The sequence below is a fragment of the Arvicola amphibius genome, chromosome 2 (assembly GCF_903992535.2).
Source record: "Arvicola amphibius chromosome 2, mArvAmp1.2, whole genome shotgun sequence".
Taxonomy (NCBI): Eukaryota; Metazoa; Chordata; class Mammalia; order Rodentia; family Cricetidae; genus Arvicola; species Arvicola amphibius.
Window position 1 is genome coordinate 15,598,929 of NC_052048.2, and position 19,806 is coordinate 15,618,734.

At 44.8% G+C, this 19,806-nt stretch overlaps 1 protein-coding gene across 1 annotated transcript; it reads left to right on the top strand.

Moving 5' to 3' along the window:
- The first annotated feature begins 8,015 nt into the window (after window positions 1-8,015).
- Window positions 8,016-19,065, top strand: Gprc5d (G protein-coupled receptor class C group 5 member D). Its single transcript, XM_038317788.1, has 3 exons — window positions 8,016-8,910; window positions 17,477-17,544; window positions 18,994-19,065. Exons 1-3 carry the CDS (start codon window positions 8,016-8,018, stop codon window positions 19,063-19,065), a joined length of 1,035 nt encoding a protein of 344 aa, XP_038173716.1.
- The last annotated feature ends 741 nt before the right edge of the window (window positions 19,066-19,806 follow it).

Below are 19,806 nucleotides of genomic sequence, written 5' to 3' on the forward strand. Positions count from 1 at the left end.
TTAGCCTGACGCCATGCCTCTTTTCTCTGAGACAGTCGCCATGAAGTCAGCCACCAGGTCAGACATGCTGAATCTTTCCCGGTAAGCCACCATCTCATGGTGCTACACAGATTATTAGAAATGGGTTAGTCAAGATGTGAGAGTTAGCCAATAAGAGGCTACAGAAAACGGGCCAGTCAGTGTTTAAATGAATACAATTTGTGTGTTGTTATTTCGGGGCATAAGCTAGCTATGCGGGTGCCGGGAAGGATGAAAAGCAGGCCTGCCCGCAGCTTCTCACTACACACAGTCAACAAGACAAAATGACAACCTACAGAATGAGAAAAGATCTTCACTAACCCCACATCAGACAGAGGTGTGATCTCCAAAATATACAAAGAACTCAAGAAATTGGACACCAAAAGAACACACAATCCAATAAAAAATATTGAGTACAGACCTAAACAGAGAACTTTCAACAGAGTTATCTAAAATGGCTGAAAGACCCTTAAGGAAATGTTCAACATCCTTAGTCATCAGAAAAATGCAAATCAAAACAACTCTGATATTCCATCTTACACCTGTAAGGATGGCCAAGATCAAAAACACTGATGACAACTTATGCTGGAGAGGTTGTGGGGAAAAGGGAACACTTCTGCATTACTGGTGGTAATGCAAGCTGGTATAGCCCCTTTGGATGTCAGTGTGGCAATTTCTCAGAAAATTAGAAAACAACCTTCTTCAAGACCCAGTAATACCACTTTTGGGTATATAGCCAAAGGATGCTCAATCGTGCCACGAGGACATGTACTCAACTATGTTCATAGCAGCTTTGTTTGTCATAGCCAGAACCTGGAAACAGCCTAAATGCCCCTCCACTGAAGGATGAATAAGGAAAATGTGGTACATTTACACAATGGAGTACTACATAGCAGAAAAAAATGACATCTTGAATTTTGCAGGAAAATGGATGGAGCTACAAAACATTATTTTGAGTGAGGTAATCCAGATACAAAAAGACAATTATCAAATGTACTCACTCATAGGTGGTTTTAAAAAAATAAAGCAAAGAAAACAATCTACAAATCAAAATCCCAGAGAACCTAGGCAACAATGAGGACCCTAAGAGAGACTTACATAGATCCATTCTACATGGGAAGTAGAAAATAGAAAAAGACAAGATCTCTGAAGTAAATTGGGAGCATGGGGACCTTGGGGGAGAGTTGAAGTGGGGAGGGGAGAGACAGGGAGGGGAGCAGAGAAAAATGTAGAGCTCAATAAAAATCAATAAAAAAATTACCATTGATGTTGGTAATTTTTAAAACTCTGCCAACTAGTCTAATCTAATTTCTTGTTCAGTTTTGAAATTCCTTTATAGTTTTTTTCACCTTAAATATACAGTCTGCCATCTTGAAATTTGCAGGCAAATGAATGGAGCTAGAAAACATCATTTTGAGTGAGGTAACCCAGGTCCAGAAAGATAATTATCACATGTACTCACTCATAAGTGGTTTTTAAACATAAAGCAAACAAAAAAAAACAGCCTACAAATCACAATCTCAGAGAACCTAGACAACAATGAGGACTCTAAGAGAGACATACATGGATCTAGTCTACATTAGAAGTAGAAAAAGACAAGATCTCCTGAGTAAATTAGGAGCATTGGGGACCTTGGGGGAGGGTTGAAAGGGAGGGGAGAGGCAGGGAGGGGAGCAGAGAAAAACGTAGAGCTCAATAAAAATCAATTTAAAGAACCATATGGAAACTTGCTCATACATACTATAGAAGGAGAAGACACCGTCAGCTGTGTAACCCCAGTATACATCCAGGAGATGATTATAAGGTTTTTTGTGTTAATAGAAGTTGACAACATAGAAGCTAGTAATAAGTCTGGGTATGTTTCCTTTGGGGAAAAAAAACGGGATATTCATTGACAGGATATCATGGCCCTGCCATGGTGTGTGTGTGTGTGTGTGTGTGTGTGTGTTTTATTATTATTATTGTTATTTTGAAGGTTTTAAGCTTTCTTTTTTCTGAATTTTATTGTAAATAATGCTACCTGTCATTTTTGTTAAGCCTGCAGAGTTCACAGAATACATTTGAATAACCTCTGCCATAAGCTCCTATATCTACACTATATCTACATCCTCCCTTTCAGGACTTAGAAACTTGGGGAAAATTACATTTTTATGCCTCAACATTTGGCTTAGTAGTTTCAGGCTCTCCCTTCTAGATGTAGTGGCCAAACTTGAACAGACCTGCAGTATTTTTCACATTATCTGCTCTCTTCTGCTAATAAAGCCACCCCCAGGCCAGGAGAAACAGCTCAGCTTTCAGAAGTGCTTGCTGCTCCTGCAGAAGGCTGCAGTTTGGTGCCCAGCCATCTATATCAGGAAACTCACAACCACCTGCAACCCCAGCTCTAGGGAACCCACTGCCTTCTCCTGGCTTCACACACACGCGCACGCACACACACACACACACACACACACACACACAAATAATAAAGCAATTCTTTAAAAATAACCCATTATAAAGAAGCATATATTAGTGCAACGGAAAGGCTGTAATAGCCACGAACTAGGGAGAAAACAGAATAATTTTCTTTTCCTTTTGTAAGATTTTTTAAAGATGTATCTGTATAAGTGTATGCCATGTGTATGCCCATGACTCCAAGGCCAGGAAAGGGCTAGAGTTATGGGAAGTTGTGAGCACCCTGGCATGGAGCTGAGAATTGAACTCAGGTCTTAAAGCGAGTAGCAAGTGCCCTTTTTAATTTTTTATGAGAGTTTATTTATTTTTGTTTTAAGTGTATGAGTGTCTGTCTGCATGTATTTGTACCACATGTGTGAAGGCTTGGGGAGGCCAGAAGCAGGCATTAGATCCCCTGAAACTGGAGTTTTATATGGCTGTGGGCTGCCATGTAGGTGCTGGGAATTGAACCTGTGTCCTCTGGGAGAGCAGCCTTAACCACTAAGCCATCTCTCCAGCTCCCAACTTTTTAAAAAAGAACCTGACAGCCAGGTCTTGTGGCCTCTACTTGTAATTCCAGCATTTTGGAGGCTGAGTGAGGCTACAGGGTGAAAGACCAACGTGGCCTACAAAGTAAGACCTTGCTGTCAAAATAAAACATAAATAAATAATTTTAAAAATACCCAGACAGTTATAAATGAGACTCAGCTTATTTTAAAAGCTTAATAGTCTAGACTCGTTGCTGTGATACTTCACAACATCTTAGTACATACAATTAAACGGAACAGTGTGTACACACTGATACAATTTGATATAGACCAATATACTATTATTTGAAAACTATCAGAATGTGATACCTAAGGACAACCACATAATTTCTGAGACTCAGTGTAAAATGAAAATGTAGGGGTCCTGCATAGAAGTAGATACGTTAACAGCCCTTTCCGAGAGCACTGTGCCCACCTCATTCCCAAAGCGCCCTACCTAACCCATGCAGACACGTGACCCAGCTGAGGCTCAGCTATAGGCCTGAGGAGGTTGACTGATCCAGGGCGCTGGCAAGAGCCTGTCTACAGAAGAGAGTGTGGGAAGCTGGGTCATGCTTGAGTCATGGCTTGAAGAAACACACACATGCACTGTGGCCCCACCTTACTTCACTGACCAAACATAAATCCAAGACAAAGGCATTAAGAATTTCAAGATGGTGACCACAGAGCATGAAATGTCTAGCACAAGGATCTGGTGAATTAGGGCTTTTCTTTTACAATGTGCCAATTGCACCCTGTGGACATCAATGAACCAAAGAACAAACAGTCCTCTCCTGGCCCGCTTGTCACAGCCTCTTCTCGTGCGACCAGTCACGGTATCGGTGGGGTGAGGAACGTGTGGCTCATTCTCACACTCCGGTTCCTTTTTCTTTCGTCTAGTCCCAATCCACAATTCCTAAGGACTTGACTCTTTCTAAGTCCCTAAAATGTGGGACATGTCAGAAAATTCAACCTGGGACCGCAGCAAGAGCATGTCTGGAAAACCGTCAATGCCAAAACTACAGCTGTCCTTTTACAGAGAATAAGAGATTGTTTATTGGGGAGCCATTTTGAGTGACCATGGCCCAGGAACATAGATTTAGATTACCCCAAATTCCATGTTCCACTGTGGAAGCAGTTTCATGGAGTTTTTTTATAGGAAAGAGAAAGCCATCAAGCAATGCAAGTTTATAATTCATTGGTGGGTAGAAAGAAATGGGGGGGAGGGCTTTTCTATGGACCCAAGATGCTATCTGAGCTTTTGGGATGGTGAAAGCTAGCCGTCTGCTAAATTAATAGATTCCAAAAGGCGTTTATCTGTTAGTTACAAGATGTTAGTTCTAACACAGAAGTGGGCAAAGGAATGGCTGCTCCGGAGGGCTAGAACTAGCCCAAGATAAAGTAACTGGCCTCTGGACCTGCGACATTCCAGTCTCTCCACATCCTGAAGTTGTACTCAGCCAATCAATCTCCGCAGACACAGCTTCTTTCCTGGAGTCTTGGTTTGCACACCCTGGCTGCCTTCCCTGACATCCTTGCCTTCATCTGTCTAGACCTCCGCTTCTCTATTATTAAGTTCCTCATGTTGCGGTGTTGGCTTCCTCACCCTGAATGGAAGAGTTAGGGCAGATGAGTGCTCACATTGCCTCCCAGATCCATTGCTGTGAGAGGGCTATTTCTGGCAGAAGGCGTTTGGTCTCTTGATTGTTTTATCGCCATTTTTAATAGACCGGCTGGAATCGATGTATTTTGATTCATCAAAGCCATATCTCAGCTGTGTGTTCTGATGCTGTTAGGGCGCATAGAAGCCAAAACAAATGAGGTGTGAGTAATTCGGATGTGTGTTGTGTTGGCAAAATGGGTCTTGTGTCCTCCAGGCCCAACAACAGACGGGTTCATTCTATCACCCTAGATTTTTAAATAACGATAATTAATACTTAAGACAGGCCCTTTTATCCAAGCTGCTCAAAGGGCTTTGTGGTCATTAACCTATTAGTTTACCTGCCTCAAGTCACCCCAAGGTCAGCAGGCCGCTTCATATAACAAAGAGAGACAGAGAGATCCATAACTAACCTGAAGGAAGGTGGAGAGGTGGAGGTCACCAAAACAGTTCACCTGGAAGAAGTCAGTGGAAACATCTCTGCTAGCAACTGTCCCAAGGCTCACAGAGCTCTTGAGAGAATTCTCGTGGATGTCCATCCAGTCCTCTGCAGAGTGTCCTTTCCCTTACCGTAAGCTTTAGCCTTACAGTTACAGAGGGGCAACAGTGATGGTAAAAGCAAGTGTACCATCCCAGAAGGCTCTTCTCCAAAGGAGAAAATGGCCTCTTTAAAGTTAAGGAGACTCTTAAGACAGACACGTTTCAGAAGGAACCTGTCAAGGGTTTGTTAAAGACCTAAGGTTTTGGCAGGTGGACGATATTAAGAAGCACATGCTGAAAGCCACACTGGTAAAAAACTATCTTCTCAGAAATATTCACCCATTTCATCAAACCTTGCACCAGAAGATGCTCCACATGGGGTCAGGTGCTCCGGAGTAACAACGAAAATTCTGATGGCCGTGCAGCTTTAAACCCAATCAAGGAAGTAAGATTCAGACAGACAACGTTAACATGTTTGTTTTTGGTTTGCTTGGTTTTTGTTTTTCAAGACAGGGGTTTCTCTGTATAGCCCTGAATGTTCTGGAACTCGCTCTATAGACCAAGCTGGCCTCAAACTCAGAGATCTGCCTGCCTCTGCCTCCCAAGTGCTGGGATTAAAGGCGTGCATCACCATTCCTGGATCATGTTGACGACATGTTTCTTATTTGTTGTTTTTTATTTATCATATTTATTATTTACTACTTCACATATTTATAGACAAATTAACTCATAAATTAGGTCCCACAAGTTAGGCTTTCTTTCATTTTGAACAGAAAGTATTCTTAAGTACTGTAGAGTTTAGTCGAAGGTACTCAGCGAGGGCTGGAATAAGCCAGGAAGACAAGAAGGATCTGGGAAATCCAGTGGGGCAGCCTTTAGATGTAGGGGTCGGGTTTAGGTGAGAAACAAAGTGCATGGGAATAAAGGTGAAGAGTCATTCCAAAGGTGAAAGGTCATCCCAAATAGAGACAGCATCTAAGTCAAGTTGAGAGGTGGGCTTATTTCTTTGCAAGGCTCTGAGAAAACAAACTTGGCTAAACCACGCAGTCTGGCGATCTGGGTGAAACAGGGTTGGGTGGAAAATGTAGAGCTGGGTCCCAGGGTATCTCAAAACCAGACTGGGTGCACAAATGTGGTATCTTCAAACTGCATATGGGAAAAGAATCAGAAAGGAAATTGGAGGGTCATTTTGGAGGACTATATAGGTCACCATAGAAAAAATAAGTGTGTTATTTCAGTATGACTGGTGCCCTCCAGTTATGACTCCCTTCATCTCTAGACCTAGGGATGCCCAGAGGCAGAGAGAGCCTAAGCAAGTGTGGGGCCGAGGAGATAAAGATGAGAGGTCACAGTCAAAGCCCTGGGAGGTACCAATCATGGTTTGTCCAGGAAGAGACCACTCACAGTGAGCAGCCAGACTCTCAGGAATGACTTCCCAAAGCCAAGGGCAGAGAAAAGGGGTTTCCCCCTAATTTCACAGTTGTATCCACCATCAGCTATTTGAAGACCTAGGTCTAGGTAAAAATCGCCCTTCTATCTGCCCAGAGAAAGTCATAGTACTTTGCTTAATGCGTGCTCTTTGGAATCTTAGGATTAAAATCAGACTTTGGGAGAAGCCCCCGAAATAGGGATTAAGCATCCTTCCCCCTAGCTTCCTAGACACATTGGAATAGACTGTAAGGAAGCAGATGTCCCTGAAGACACACCTCTCTGGGCCGAGGCACCTCTGGCCAGCAGTAAATGAGAAATAATTGTCCTCACCAAAGGATTCTCCGTGGAAACTGGACTAGGCGTGTCTTTCTGTCCTTCCGGTTCTTTTTATAGATACTTCTGGAACCTGCGTGAGGGCCTGCAGGTCTTCCGCCCATTTGAGCAGAGATTAAAGCACCTGAAGTCGTCTTCTCCTTACTCACTGCAGTCACAGCTTCGGCACCACTGAGGCCTCATCAGTTTCCAGAGTCGGCACCGAGGAGGTAAGTGGGAGCCCAGCGGCTGGGAACCGGGATCCCCACTCCTGCCAGCTGAGTTTGGACTAGCTGAAGGGGAATGGAGCTGGGAGTATCCAGATGCAACAGGGTATCTTATATTTGTTTATTGTGCTGTTTTATTTTATTGGGTTCAAAATTGTTGTTTTCCTAGGCCACCTCAGTTAAGTCAGGGATTTTAGTCCTAAAGATCTGTAAGGAAGGTGACATTTTGCACACTTTTTTGGTGAACAAATAACAGGTGTTTAATAAAAGCCCATTGCATTGGGTTGACTTGAATTAAAATGGAAAAAGAAACAGCCGTTCAAATTTTTGGGAACATGGCTGGCCCGTCTGCTTTAAGTAGGGCATCAGTGTTTGAGACAATCCAACCAAGGATGGCTTGACTTTCTGGCGCCCGCCCGATACAACGAGGAGCCCACCAATCAGACAAGAAGATTCTGCTTGCCTTTAAGTGGCCTTTGGAAATTCTGATGTGAAAACAGACGAACTATCTGGGGTCATCAAAGGAAGAGCATTCTGGTTTCGCTTTGCAGAGAGAGCTAAGTTAGTGTAGAAGGGTTTAGGTTAGCCTTCTCATTTCCTTCCTGGTTGTCCTATACACCGTAGTTATAAATATGGGGCTAGTGGAGAAGATGGCATTCCTACATTTGTAGACTATACTTGTATCTCTCAGATCCTTATCCCAGCCAGGAAGATTGGTGTCAAATAAAATGTTACTCTCCTGTGTCTGGGTGACTGTTTGGTAAAGTCATTCTCTGCAAATGCTCGGTTGTCTTCATTCGGAATGAAGGAAAGGACACCCAGCAGGCATCTTGTGAGTGAATTTAGCATCACAAGTTACCTTCATGTTTTCTTTTCCCCCACAGGAGACCAGGCACTCATTCCTGTGAGGTCTACCTGTAAGCCACCATGTACGAGGACTGCGTGAAGTCCACAGAAGACTATTACCTCTTCTGTGACAATGAGGGGCCATGGACCATCGTTCTGGAGTCCTTGGCGGTGATTGGCATAGTGGTTACAATATTGCTGCTCCTGGCAGTCCTCTTCCTCATGCGGAGAGTGCAGGACTGCAGCCAGTGGAACGTGCTTCCCACACAGTTCCTCTTCCTGCTCGGTGTGCTGGGGCTCTTTGGACTTGCTTTTGCCTTCATCATCCAGCTCAACCAACAAACCGCCCCTGTCCGCTACTTCCTCTTTGGGGTTCTCTTTGCTATCTGTTTCTCCTGCCTCTTGGCTCACGCTTCCAATCTGGTGAAGCTGGTCCGCGGTAGAGTCTCCTTCTGCTGGACAACAATCCTGTTTATTGCTATTGGTGTCAGCCTGTTGCAGATCATCATTGCCATAGAGTACGTGACCCTCATCATGACAAGAGGGTCGATGTTCGTGCACATGACACCCTGTGAGCTCAACATAGACTTTGTCTGTCTCCTGATCTATGTCCTCTTCCTGATGGCCCTCACGTTCTTTGTTTCCAAGGCCACCTTCTGTGGCCCGTGTGAGAACTGGAAGCAGCACGGGAGGCTCATCTTTGCCACTGTGCTGATCTCCATCATTATCTGGGTGGTGTGGATCTCCATGCTCCTGAGAGGCAACCCTCAGCTCCAGCGACAGCCGCAGTGGGACGACGCGGTCATTTGCATTGGCCTCGTCACCAACGCCTGGGTCTTCCTGCTGCTGTATATCATCCCCGAGCTGTGCATCCTCTACAGATCAAGTAGGCAGGAGTGTCCTCCGCAAGGCAACGTCTGCCAGGTCCCAGTCTACCAGCGCAGCTTCAGGATGGAGAACCAGGAGCTCTCCAGAGGTACAACCCGGAGGGACTGTGGCAGGGAGGGGATTAAGCAGGCAGAAAGAACCCAGAGCCATCTCATGGGCACAGGCCAGAGTTTTGGTGAGTTCTGTCAAGTATAGAGATAAAGCCTTTTGGAACACAGTGGAAATCAGATCTCCTAAAATGTAGACTTTATGTGGAAAGAACAAGACAAAAAAAAAAAAAATGAAGGCTCTCAAGGAAAAGGTGTGATTCTAGCTGACACTTGGCAAAGAAAATCATCCACTCTAAAATGAGTTAACTAAGCCAGTGTGGTAGCACACACAGAGGAGGATACGAGGGGCTCAGGTGTTCACAGTCCTCCTTGGTGACACAGAGTTTGAGACCAACTTGAACTACATGAGTGTCTCCAAAAATAATAATAAAATAAGCAAATAGAGTAAAATGAGCTAACCAGCCCCAGGGTAGGGACACATAAGACCGTGCTGAGTTCAGGCATGTTGGCTGTCAAGCATGAAAGTAATTGACAATTCTAAAAAGTTTAAGCCTGCAAGTTAATTTACCCAGATAGAATGTAAAACTGATTTGTGGGACTCCGCACTCAGGAGAGACGCAGAGTTCAACAACTTCTGGGTTTCTGTTGTGCAAATTGTTCACTGTTTCAAAAAAAAAAATCTTTCAAGGCTCTGTTATAAAAAGCAACAGGAAAGACCATTGGATCTGAATGCTAAGCAGAAGCTCGGATGTAGGATCATTAGTCGGCAGGGAGCAACTGCTCATGTGACATTTTCTTGATAATTTCTAGGTCACATGTTTATCTATACATAAAATCAAGCCACCTGTCTCTGTTTTGTTGGGGGTTGACATTATCCATGATCCCAAAGATGCTTGGTTCCTGTCAACCTGGAGGGAACGGTGGCTAATTTCAGTTATCTGAAAACATATCAAGACTCATTAATGCCTCTTGTGAAACATCTGACATTATCTATAGCCCAGTGCCACGGTTTCACATCAATTTTGGTGTCTTAATAGACAACTGATTTCTCCCATTTTCTTCCTATTGGGTAACAAAGATGCTATTTCATATATTGTATGGGACACATAATGTTTGCCAGGCTCAGAAACATTGAATAGAAGCTTTCAAGTACATACACATTCTGAGCTGTTATCGCTAGTTAATTACACATTCAAATTAAATCCTGTCCAGATAAATGCATCTATTAGTTCTTTTCAGTTCCGCTGATGGAAAGTCGGAAATCGATGCTAAATATCCTTCCTATTGCTGTGGATGCTTCCCATCAGATCCCTGAGGACTGGGGGCGGGAGGGGGGGATTGCAGTCTGTCAGTCTTTACAATTCCTTTTGTAGTTTCTATCTGAAGATGGGATAAAAGTTGCTGCTTTTTTTTCTGTGTAATCCCAGAGACAAAGAAGCTCTTGTAGTATAATATCCCAAAGCATGCTTATAATGACCCTTATTCCATGCCCCCCAAATGTTAGACATGTGTTTAAGGTGTTGTAGGGAGGGCACCACCCTGTCTCAAATGAACAAAAATAGTTAAAGAGCTTCCAGGTGTGGTATAACAACCTCATAATCCCAGAAACTGGGGCAAAAAAGTCCATGTAAAATTGATGCCAGCCTGTGCTACAGGATGAATTCCAGGCCATATTAGGACTGTCTCAAAAACAAGATATAAGGAAAGTCTCAGAGCTTGCAGAAGAATTCCATCCTTAATTTGGTCAGAACTATCCTACTATCCAATCAAGACTAGAAAAATCCATTTTATGAGCTGGGCGGTGGTGGTGCATAGCTTTAATCCCAGCACTCAGTACTCAGGGGGCTGCTGGAAGAAAGCAGATCTCTGAGTTCAAGGCCCACCTAGTATACAGAGTGAGTTCCCAGACAGTTAGGACTACACAGGGAAACCCTGTCTCAAAAAAAAAAAAAAAAAAAAAAAAAACCAAAAACAAAGCTAAACCTGGGCAGTGGTGGCACACATCTTTAATCCAAGCACTAGGGAGGCAGAGGCAGGCGGATCTCTGAGTTCAAGGCCAGTCTGGTCTACACTGAGTATCAGGACAGCCAGGGCTATACAGAGACACCCTGTCAAGAGAGAGAGAGAAAGAGAGAGAGAGAGAGAGAGAGAGAGAGAAAGAGAGAGAGAGAGGCTCCATTTTAAACAGGAAATAGTCTGCCGATGATAGATAATGGTTATTGCCAGAGTCAGTTGACGTTTTTGTGGGGGGGAAGAAAAATCAATACTATAGTGCTTTAAAAATGCAAATTGCCCTCCTAGGTTGGGCGGAGTCACCTGAAAATTCAGGTTGGAGACTAGACTCAGAACTTAAGTCTGGGAAGATGCAGTTATCAAAACATGACGAGAGTAATTGAAGTGCAATAGAAAGTGTAGAGTTACAACCAGCTAGGGAAAACAAGAACCCAAATATTTAAGAGCCAGCAGCTGGGAAACCCACAAGCGTGATCATGGCGCCTGTGGATCTAGCTGGAAAGCAAATCTCCCTGACCTACAAGCTTGTCTATTGAAGTAATAATCACAGTGTGACTAAGCAGACGTGTGGCTGGTGAGAACAGCCGTGCCCTTGTTCTCGGCATCAGTCGGGCTCCAGCCTCAGCACAGGTCTGGGATCCACTAATGAGACGAGACGTGTGGGGCACTCGGGGAGGTTCTGTGGAAAACCACAGGACTGATTAAAGGGCTTTAGCATCACACCTGTGTGGAAAGGTTAGGACAGTAAAACTGAGTTGGTAGTTTTAAGTTTTTATGCGCCTTTCTCATAGCCGATCCAGGCTCTGTCTCAATTCTATCCTGAAACGTGGCATTTTGTTCAGGTCCGTGAGGCACACAGTGGCCCTGTGACTCTTCTGACTCCCGCTGCTTGCCACCCAGGCTCCAACAGCATTGTTATTTGATTTACCGCTGGGTTTATAAAAACCAGAATTATGCAGCTGCGAGAAGAGGAGCCAAGGGGTGATTAGCAGAGAATTTCACGAGTGCAAAGACATCTCTGCGGGAGGCAGTTGTCCTGCTGGTTTCCATCTCCAACTAAAAAAACGGAGTAAAATGAACTTGAACCAACACCTGAAGGATTGTTACTAAATGGGAAAATAAGAGATGGCAAGGGATTTGCTGAAACCAATCAGCAAGAGGGATTAAAGACTCCATCCAGTTCCTGGAAGTCTTTGCAAAGATTAGGCTTTAAAGTCGCTCTGAAGTAGCTTATGGACTTAATTCTAGAGCATGACAGACAACAACATCTGGATGCAAACGCAATCAGGCATGTCATTACCGGACATAGCGCAGACGGGCAGATTTGCTTACATTGTCAATGTGCTCCTAAAGACCTGGATATTGGACTGGATAAATAGCTCAGTCAGTGAAGGACTTACTGTGCAAACAAGAGGCCTGGATTTGATGCCCAGAACCCATGTAAAAAGCCCAGATGTGGTGGCGTGCATTCTTTATCCAGTGCTCCGCAGGGAGAGGCAGGCAGATCCCTGTGGCTCCCTGTCCAGCCAACCTAGCCCGTGCGAGACCCTGTCTCTTAACAGCATGATGGACAGAGCTGGGGAGATGACTCAGTAGGTAAAGCACGTGTGTCAGAAGTATAAGGACCACAGTTCAGATCCCGGCATCCTGGTATTTACCAGGCAAACATGGCAGCCTTGTTATGCCAGCCTTCACCAGGCAGAGACAGACAAGAGATTTCCAGAGCAAGCTGGCTATAGAGAGGTTAGCCAAATTGGAAACCCTGGGTTCAGGTATGTAATATGTAAGGGGGAGGGGTGATCTAGAAGATACTCGCTATCAACTTCTAACCCCTATTGTGTGTGCCTGCATGTTCACAAGCATACGTGCACACACGCCATACACATGTACAAATTACCATGGTGAATAGTGTCTACAGAATAATACCCAAAGTTGACCTCAGGCCTCCCCACACAGGCACACACACACACACACACACACACACACACACACACGCATGCACCCTTGCATACTTGAGCATGCACACACACAGCTGTATATTGATGGAATTTTCAAACCAGTTGTTCTTCATAAGGCTTTTTTTACTTTTTTTTTTTTAATCAAGGTCTCACGTCGCTCAGGCTAGCCTTGAACTCCTGACCCTCCTACTTCTGTCTCGCTGGTACTAGGATTGCACTTACATGCCCCACACTCAGCTTCACTTGAGCCACAAACGTATCTATATATTCTGACAGCATTTGATTAATATTTCACAAGCTCAACATATTGTTAGGCACTGGGAATGTCATCATAAAGATACCCAAGAATAGTGCAAAAAATGTGAGCGTATAATTGAAGTAATTAAAATGCATGAGTGAAGAAGTCATTTATGAGTTATGTTTGTGCTTAATTAACTCATTTATATGTATCTGGGGTGACGGTATTTTAACAGATGCCTCTTTGATTAGTTGGTGGGCTATGTTGCTTTCTATTTGAAGTTAGTGGATTTCAGAATAATTGTTCTCCTAAGTTATAGCTACCTCGCCTTCCCCGGCCCAAATCAATGGCCACTTAACTAAACCAGTTGTTCACACCAAGGACATCAGTTATAGATCTTCTGGGGACGAAACAGTTCCCCCCTCTAATTGTTACCTGCTTTATCCATTGTAGATTAAATAGAATATTGTTCATCTCAGGTTTGCTAAAAGCAAGACCTGCCTGTCTTCAAAGGACTCAAGGTGTGGCAGGCAGGCAGTTTTCTGTATAGTGCTGAAGGGATCATTAGTGCGATGGCTCTCAAAGGTCTTAAGACAAAGATGAGTGACAAGCTCGACAGAGTGAAAAATGGCTCAGTGAGTAAAAAATGAGCAAGCATTCGACCCTTTGGGCTCCCTTAGACATAGCAGCTTTTGTTGGGGGTTTTCCTTTTCAATAATTCTTTATTTTGTTGTTTTGAATTTTATTTATTTCTTTACCCTGTGTGTGTGTGTGTGTGTGTACAACTTTCAGGAGTCGCTTCCTCTCCTTCCATAGTAGGAGCTGGGACCAAACCCAGGTTGGCAGACTTTTATGGCAAGTGTCTTTACCCACTGAGCCATCTCACAGGTCCTCACTTTTTTCTTCAAAGTGTACCTACTTTCTCAAGGGAAATCCAGTGGAATGGACCCAGGTGAAAATTTTTGCTTGCTCTTTTACAGGAATCTTGTTTTTCTTTCCTGTCACTCTAAGATGTTACCAGAATCTTAAAAAGAGAGAGAAATTTCCCTCCCGTAGGGAGTAGAAAGGTTCTTCCCGGGTGGGAGTCTAGTGGGCAGGGAGACATGGGGGAAGTGCTACCTTAGAGTTAGGGAGGGCCAAGAAATTCTGGCCTGCTGCTACACAGTAAGGTGTACTGTGTGTTATCTGGTTTGTTTTTAATCTAGAAAAGGAGAATTTGAAATGTTTTCATCATAAAGACATGGCTAAGGACATGTGTTGCCCTTGATTTAAACACTGTGTGATGTATATGCATGTGGAAATGTCGTGTGGTCCTCCTCAATGTACCACTTAAGAATACGCTTTAGGAACTGATGAGATGACTCAGTGGGTGACGCCTCCGGCTGCCAAGCCTGACCACTTGAGTGCAGCCCCAGAACCTACTTGGTAAGAGGAGAAAGCTGACCCCATCTAAGTTGTCCTCTGACATCCACACTTGTGCCGTAGCACACACTCACACGTACCTCCGACACACACAAAGTAATAAATGAAAAAAAATTATAGAAAAGGCAAAAATGTTGAGGTTAGAGCTCAGTGGTAGAGTGTTGCCTAGCTTAAGAGGGGGACCTATGTTCAATCCAGCACTATTTAAAAAGAGCAAAACAATAACAAAACAAAAACAAAGCACACTACACTTTTTAAATAGTTATAGGTGAAGATAACTATAACTAGAGATAGCTCAACTCTGTTTCATCCTCACCATCATCATTATTATTATTGTTATTGTTATCGTCTGCTGCTCTATCCTGTGTCTCTGGGCTATTGTGTCTCAAGTCCTGGCCCTCAGGGGTGAGCTCCCTCTCATAGTATGCGTCTCAAGCTAGGTCAGACATTGCTTGGTCACTTCCATTATTTCTGCGCCACCTGACCCCAGCACATCTTGTAGGCAGGACAAATTGTAGGTCAAAGGGTTTGTGGCTGGGTTGGGGTCCCAGCCCCTCCACTGGAAGCCTTGCCTGATTACAGGAGATGGCTTGTTTAGGCTCTGAATCCTGTATTACCAGGAGTCTTTCTTAACTAGGGTCACCTTCATAGATCACTGGGAGTTTCCATCGCTAGGTGATGGCTCAACTCTTAAGAGCAAATGGTACTCTTGCAGAGGACCGAGGTTCAGTTCCCAGCACCCCAGTCAGATAAAGAATTGATGCCTTCTGCTGGCCTCAGAAAGCACCTGTACTCATAGCTCGAACACACAAGTGCATAATAAATTAAGAAGGCCGGGCGGTGGTGGCGCACGCCTTTAATCCCAGCACTCGGGAGGCAGAGGCCAGCCTGGTCTACAAGAGCTAGTTCCAGGACAGGCTCTAGAAACTACAGGAAACCCTGTCTCGAAAAACCAAATAAATAAATAAATAAATAAATAAAGAAGACAAATCTTCTTAAAAAGTAGTTCTAGACCAGGAGGAGGAGAGAGAGACAGAAACAGAGGGGAACCAGCACAGAACAGGAAAAGATGGTGAACCACGGACAGAATTTGTTGGGTCTAGCATTGGATAAGTCTAGGATGAGACCCACAAAGACTGGAGCAGAAGCATAACCCGGCAGCTGGGACAGCGGTGCATGTCACCTGCAGATGGACGCTTACAGCTCTGGCCTGGAGAAACGTTGGCTTCCTAACCAGCAGGGTCCCTGGCCTCTAGGAGCCTCGGGCTCTTCATATTTAACTAAAGATGATGTCGTGCTCTGCTCCTTCCACACGCAGATGCCAAGTCTCACTCTACAGCATGAGGTGGCCAGCGGTTTTATGTAGAGTACCAGCACTTTGATAAATTTGTGAAAAATAACTAGAAATGGGTGCATTGGGTTATTCTAACTTTTGACTCAGTCTAACGAGAACATTAGGATGAAATTAGTTGCCAAGGGACAGCGTGCAAAGGTGTCCCATTATACTACAAAAGTTAAACCAAGGATGCAGTTTCTCCTACGCTGAAGGGAAGATATGCATTTCCTACATCACAGGATCCACCCCCAGTAGGAGGAAGTTGTCAGGGGCAGGCATGACCACACCACCATCAATAATATACAAAGTGTAGCTCACACACTCTTTCCTTATGTCCCAACCCCAGGGACCTGCATAGACACCAGCTGTTTGCAACCTAAAAACCCATGGAACAGACTTGCTGTCATGACCATCCAGGTTTTCCTTTGGTTTCCGCCAGGAAGCACCATGAACGAAAGGTTAAGGAACTTGACAGACAGGAGAGGGCAGGGAAGCAGACAACACAGATGGGGGTCCCAAGCCAGCCTTCTCCAGGGTTCAGTCATCAACACTGCAGCCTTGAAATGTGGCCACCACTGGCACAGCTGTGTCCGTGAACACCCAAACACACAAGCATGTATGGAACAGGCATTGGGCCTGAGAGAGAGAAGTCCCTGACTTCATAGAATTTGCCGCCTGGTTGACAAGACTATCACTAAACAAATAACGGTCTATGTGCTGATTCTATGACAATATAGTATTTCTCTAAGGAATTGTGTGTGTGTGTGTGTGTGCACATGTGCACATGTGTGTGTTCCTAGGTGCTCATTTTTGTGGTACTGGGAATCAAACCCAGGGTGTTCCAATGTTGGGAAAACCCTGGAAATAATTTATTATTATCATTATTATTATTATTATTTCCAGTCTTAAAATTTGAATCCAATTAAGTTGGGCATGGTAACACACTACTAAAAATCCAACACTCAGGAGGCTGAGGCAGGAGGATCACCACAAGTCTGAGGCCAGTCTAGGTTACAAAGGAAGTTCTAAAGCAACCCGGGCTGTAGAGTAAGTCCCTTTTCAAACAGCAACAATAAAAATGATTCCAACTCATGGAGAAGTCAGCCTGCAGGGACAATTGAAAGCCTATGACCCAGGGGTCACTGTTAACTCCAAGTCAGAGAACATTCCAGCCCAGCGTTGGACCATTTTCGGGAAAGTCATGACAACTCTCCTGCCTCTGCAGTTACCACATACGCGTGTGCTTCTCCTGAACACGCATGCTCTAACCGTGTACAGCCTTCCTCATAAACGTTTAAAAGATTCTCTTAAATCAGATTCTCCAAGCGCTGGATATGGAGGTGCACGCATGTCGCCCCAGTGTTTGAGAGCTGGAGGGAGGAGCATCCAGAGTTCAAAGGTAGTGTCAGCTTCACACTGAGTTTGAAGATAGCCCGGGCCACAAGACACCTTGCCTTAAATCATCAGATGAGGGAATAACCAGATGAATGAAGAGCAAACCCATAGGGTTTTTGTTCAACAGCTGCCACAACCACGTAGTCCTTAAAGCACCAAGAGCCAGTTTGCAAGCCACTGAGTGACCTCCTAGTCCCGGTGAGTCCGACACTAACACGGCCCTCCCTCCTTTGGCTTTTCAGCCCGAGACAGTGACGGAGCTGAGGAGGATGTAGCTCTAACTGCACATGGTACTCCCATTCAGCTGCAGGTAAACATGCTTGACTCACTCGCTCAGGAAGACACGGCAAACACTACAGGATGTGTGTCCAATGACTTTACTGGTCCGAGGGAGGACAGGCAGTCAGGGCAGTCTCAAGCTACGCCAGCTGGCCCAGGAGAGGCCCTAGGTTTAAACCCCGAGAGTCTCCCTCCACACCACCACCTCAGTGTATTTTTTCCCAGGAAGGATCAAGCAATGTATCGAGATCTGGATGATGTTGAGGGGTCTGGGCTGGCTAAGCTAGGCAGCAGTATCGACGGAAGGCTGTAAATCCGCATGAGTGTTGAGTCTGGCTTTAGCACGGGCTATCTAAATCTATCCCCCTGTGCCCTCAATTTCCCCCGTTAACCACTCTCTAGCCCCAACAGCCCAGGCCATCCTGACAACAGGGCTGGGTCTCGTCACCATCTGGAAGCCCAGATGGATGAACCAATTTTAATCCTTTCAGGCAAAACTCTCCTGAGTCGATTGGACATTGCACATCACCCCGTGGCACGTCGAGCTGTCATGGCTCACAGGCAGATGCAGAAAACTCAAAAATACCCTGCTAGGGAAAACCTCTTGCTTTGTGTGGACCACAAGCGGCTGAAGCCCAGGAGGGAAAGTCGCCCTCACATTGCTTGTCCGCTTTATGAGGCAGCCGGTTAAGCTCAGCTGTCCCATCTGGAGCCGAGAATCTGTGTCTCCCTAAATGGCACTTAGACCAGGACATAGCCACATGTCATTTGCTCTAATTAACCCTGGCAGAAGGGAGTGGGGATGGGGAGCTTTTGCACAACGAGGAAAATTGTTTTTTATCCATCCTGTAGAGTTTCTTGGATGCATTTTCAAATTCCAGGAATCAACTATTCCATGGCTTTGTAAAAAAAAAAAAAAAAAAAAAAAAAAAAAACTTATTAATGACCAACAGTGGAATCCGGCATAAATAGGTTTGTGTGATGGTTTCCAGTGTCAACTCTCCACAGCCTAGAATTACTGGAAAAAGAACCTCAAGAAGGAATTATCTACATTGGCTTGACCTATGGCCATATCGGTAGGGGCTTGTCATAGTTACTTTACATAGTATGGGAAGATCCAAACCATTGTGGGTAGAACCACTCCCTAGGCAGAGGATCCTGGATCATATAGGAGGCGAAATAGAACTGAGAGGAAACTAGCAGGCAAAGTGAGCATGCCTTCCTTCCTCTCTGCCTTCGACTGGGCTATGATGTAACTAGCTGGTCTCGAGTTCCCAGCGTCTTGACTACAACCCGGAATAAGCGAAAATAAACCCCTTATCACCTGAGTTGCTTTCTATGAGGGCATTTTATCCCAGCAACGGGAATAAAACCAGAACAGTTTGGAAGGTTTGCTTTTTTTTTAAACTAACGAACTAAATGATAGTGAAAGGACACTATTTGGCTCGGAAAGTCGCTAATGACATCCATTCCTTTCCAGACTGTTGATCCCAGTCAGGAGTATCTCATCCCACGAGCTACACTCAGCCCACAGCAAGATGCGGGATTATAGAGCTACCAGAAACAGAAGAAGGACAACCTAGAAGCCTGTGTCCTGCTCAACACAACCCTAACAGGCCTAGGAGAACTCGCTGGAAACACTGTCCATGCAGTATCGACCCTGTCCTTCCTCTCTGCTTCCTTGCCCTTACTAACCCTTCTGGACCCATTCTCTGAAGATTACCCTAGCCCGCACAATTACAATCTTGCTGCCACCCTACTTTACTGTGTCTTCTGCATTTATTTAACTACATGTTTGTCTTTCTTAGCAATGCGTGGGAGAATTGGTGTCTCTGATTAATGGGACTGGAATAAACACTTCGGTGTGAAGACATGGGGGGGGGCAGTCATTCTAATACGACAAAGAGATTGCAGCAACTTGGATCGAGATTGCACCTCTGGCTGCTTTTCAACTGTGCTAGAAACCATACCTAGCGATGCTACCATCTTAGCTATGCTCAGCAGCTCAGCTCAAGCCCAGCACAGAGGCCCGTGCCCGGAATCACAGCCCTAGTTATCGTGGAGTGAGTGGTTTAAAGTCAGCCTTGGCAAATCTGCAGTCAGCTGGGACGAATGCGATCCTGTCCCAAAACAAACAAACAAACGGGTCAGCTCAGTGCTATTAACTACATTCGCGTTGCTGTACTCGAAAGGGCCCTAGAACTTTCTCATTTAGAAAACCTAAAATTTTACACTCCCCGAGTAACAGATCCCTGTTCCACCCCCATCTCTGGCCCTTGCCATTCTGCTTTCT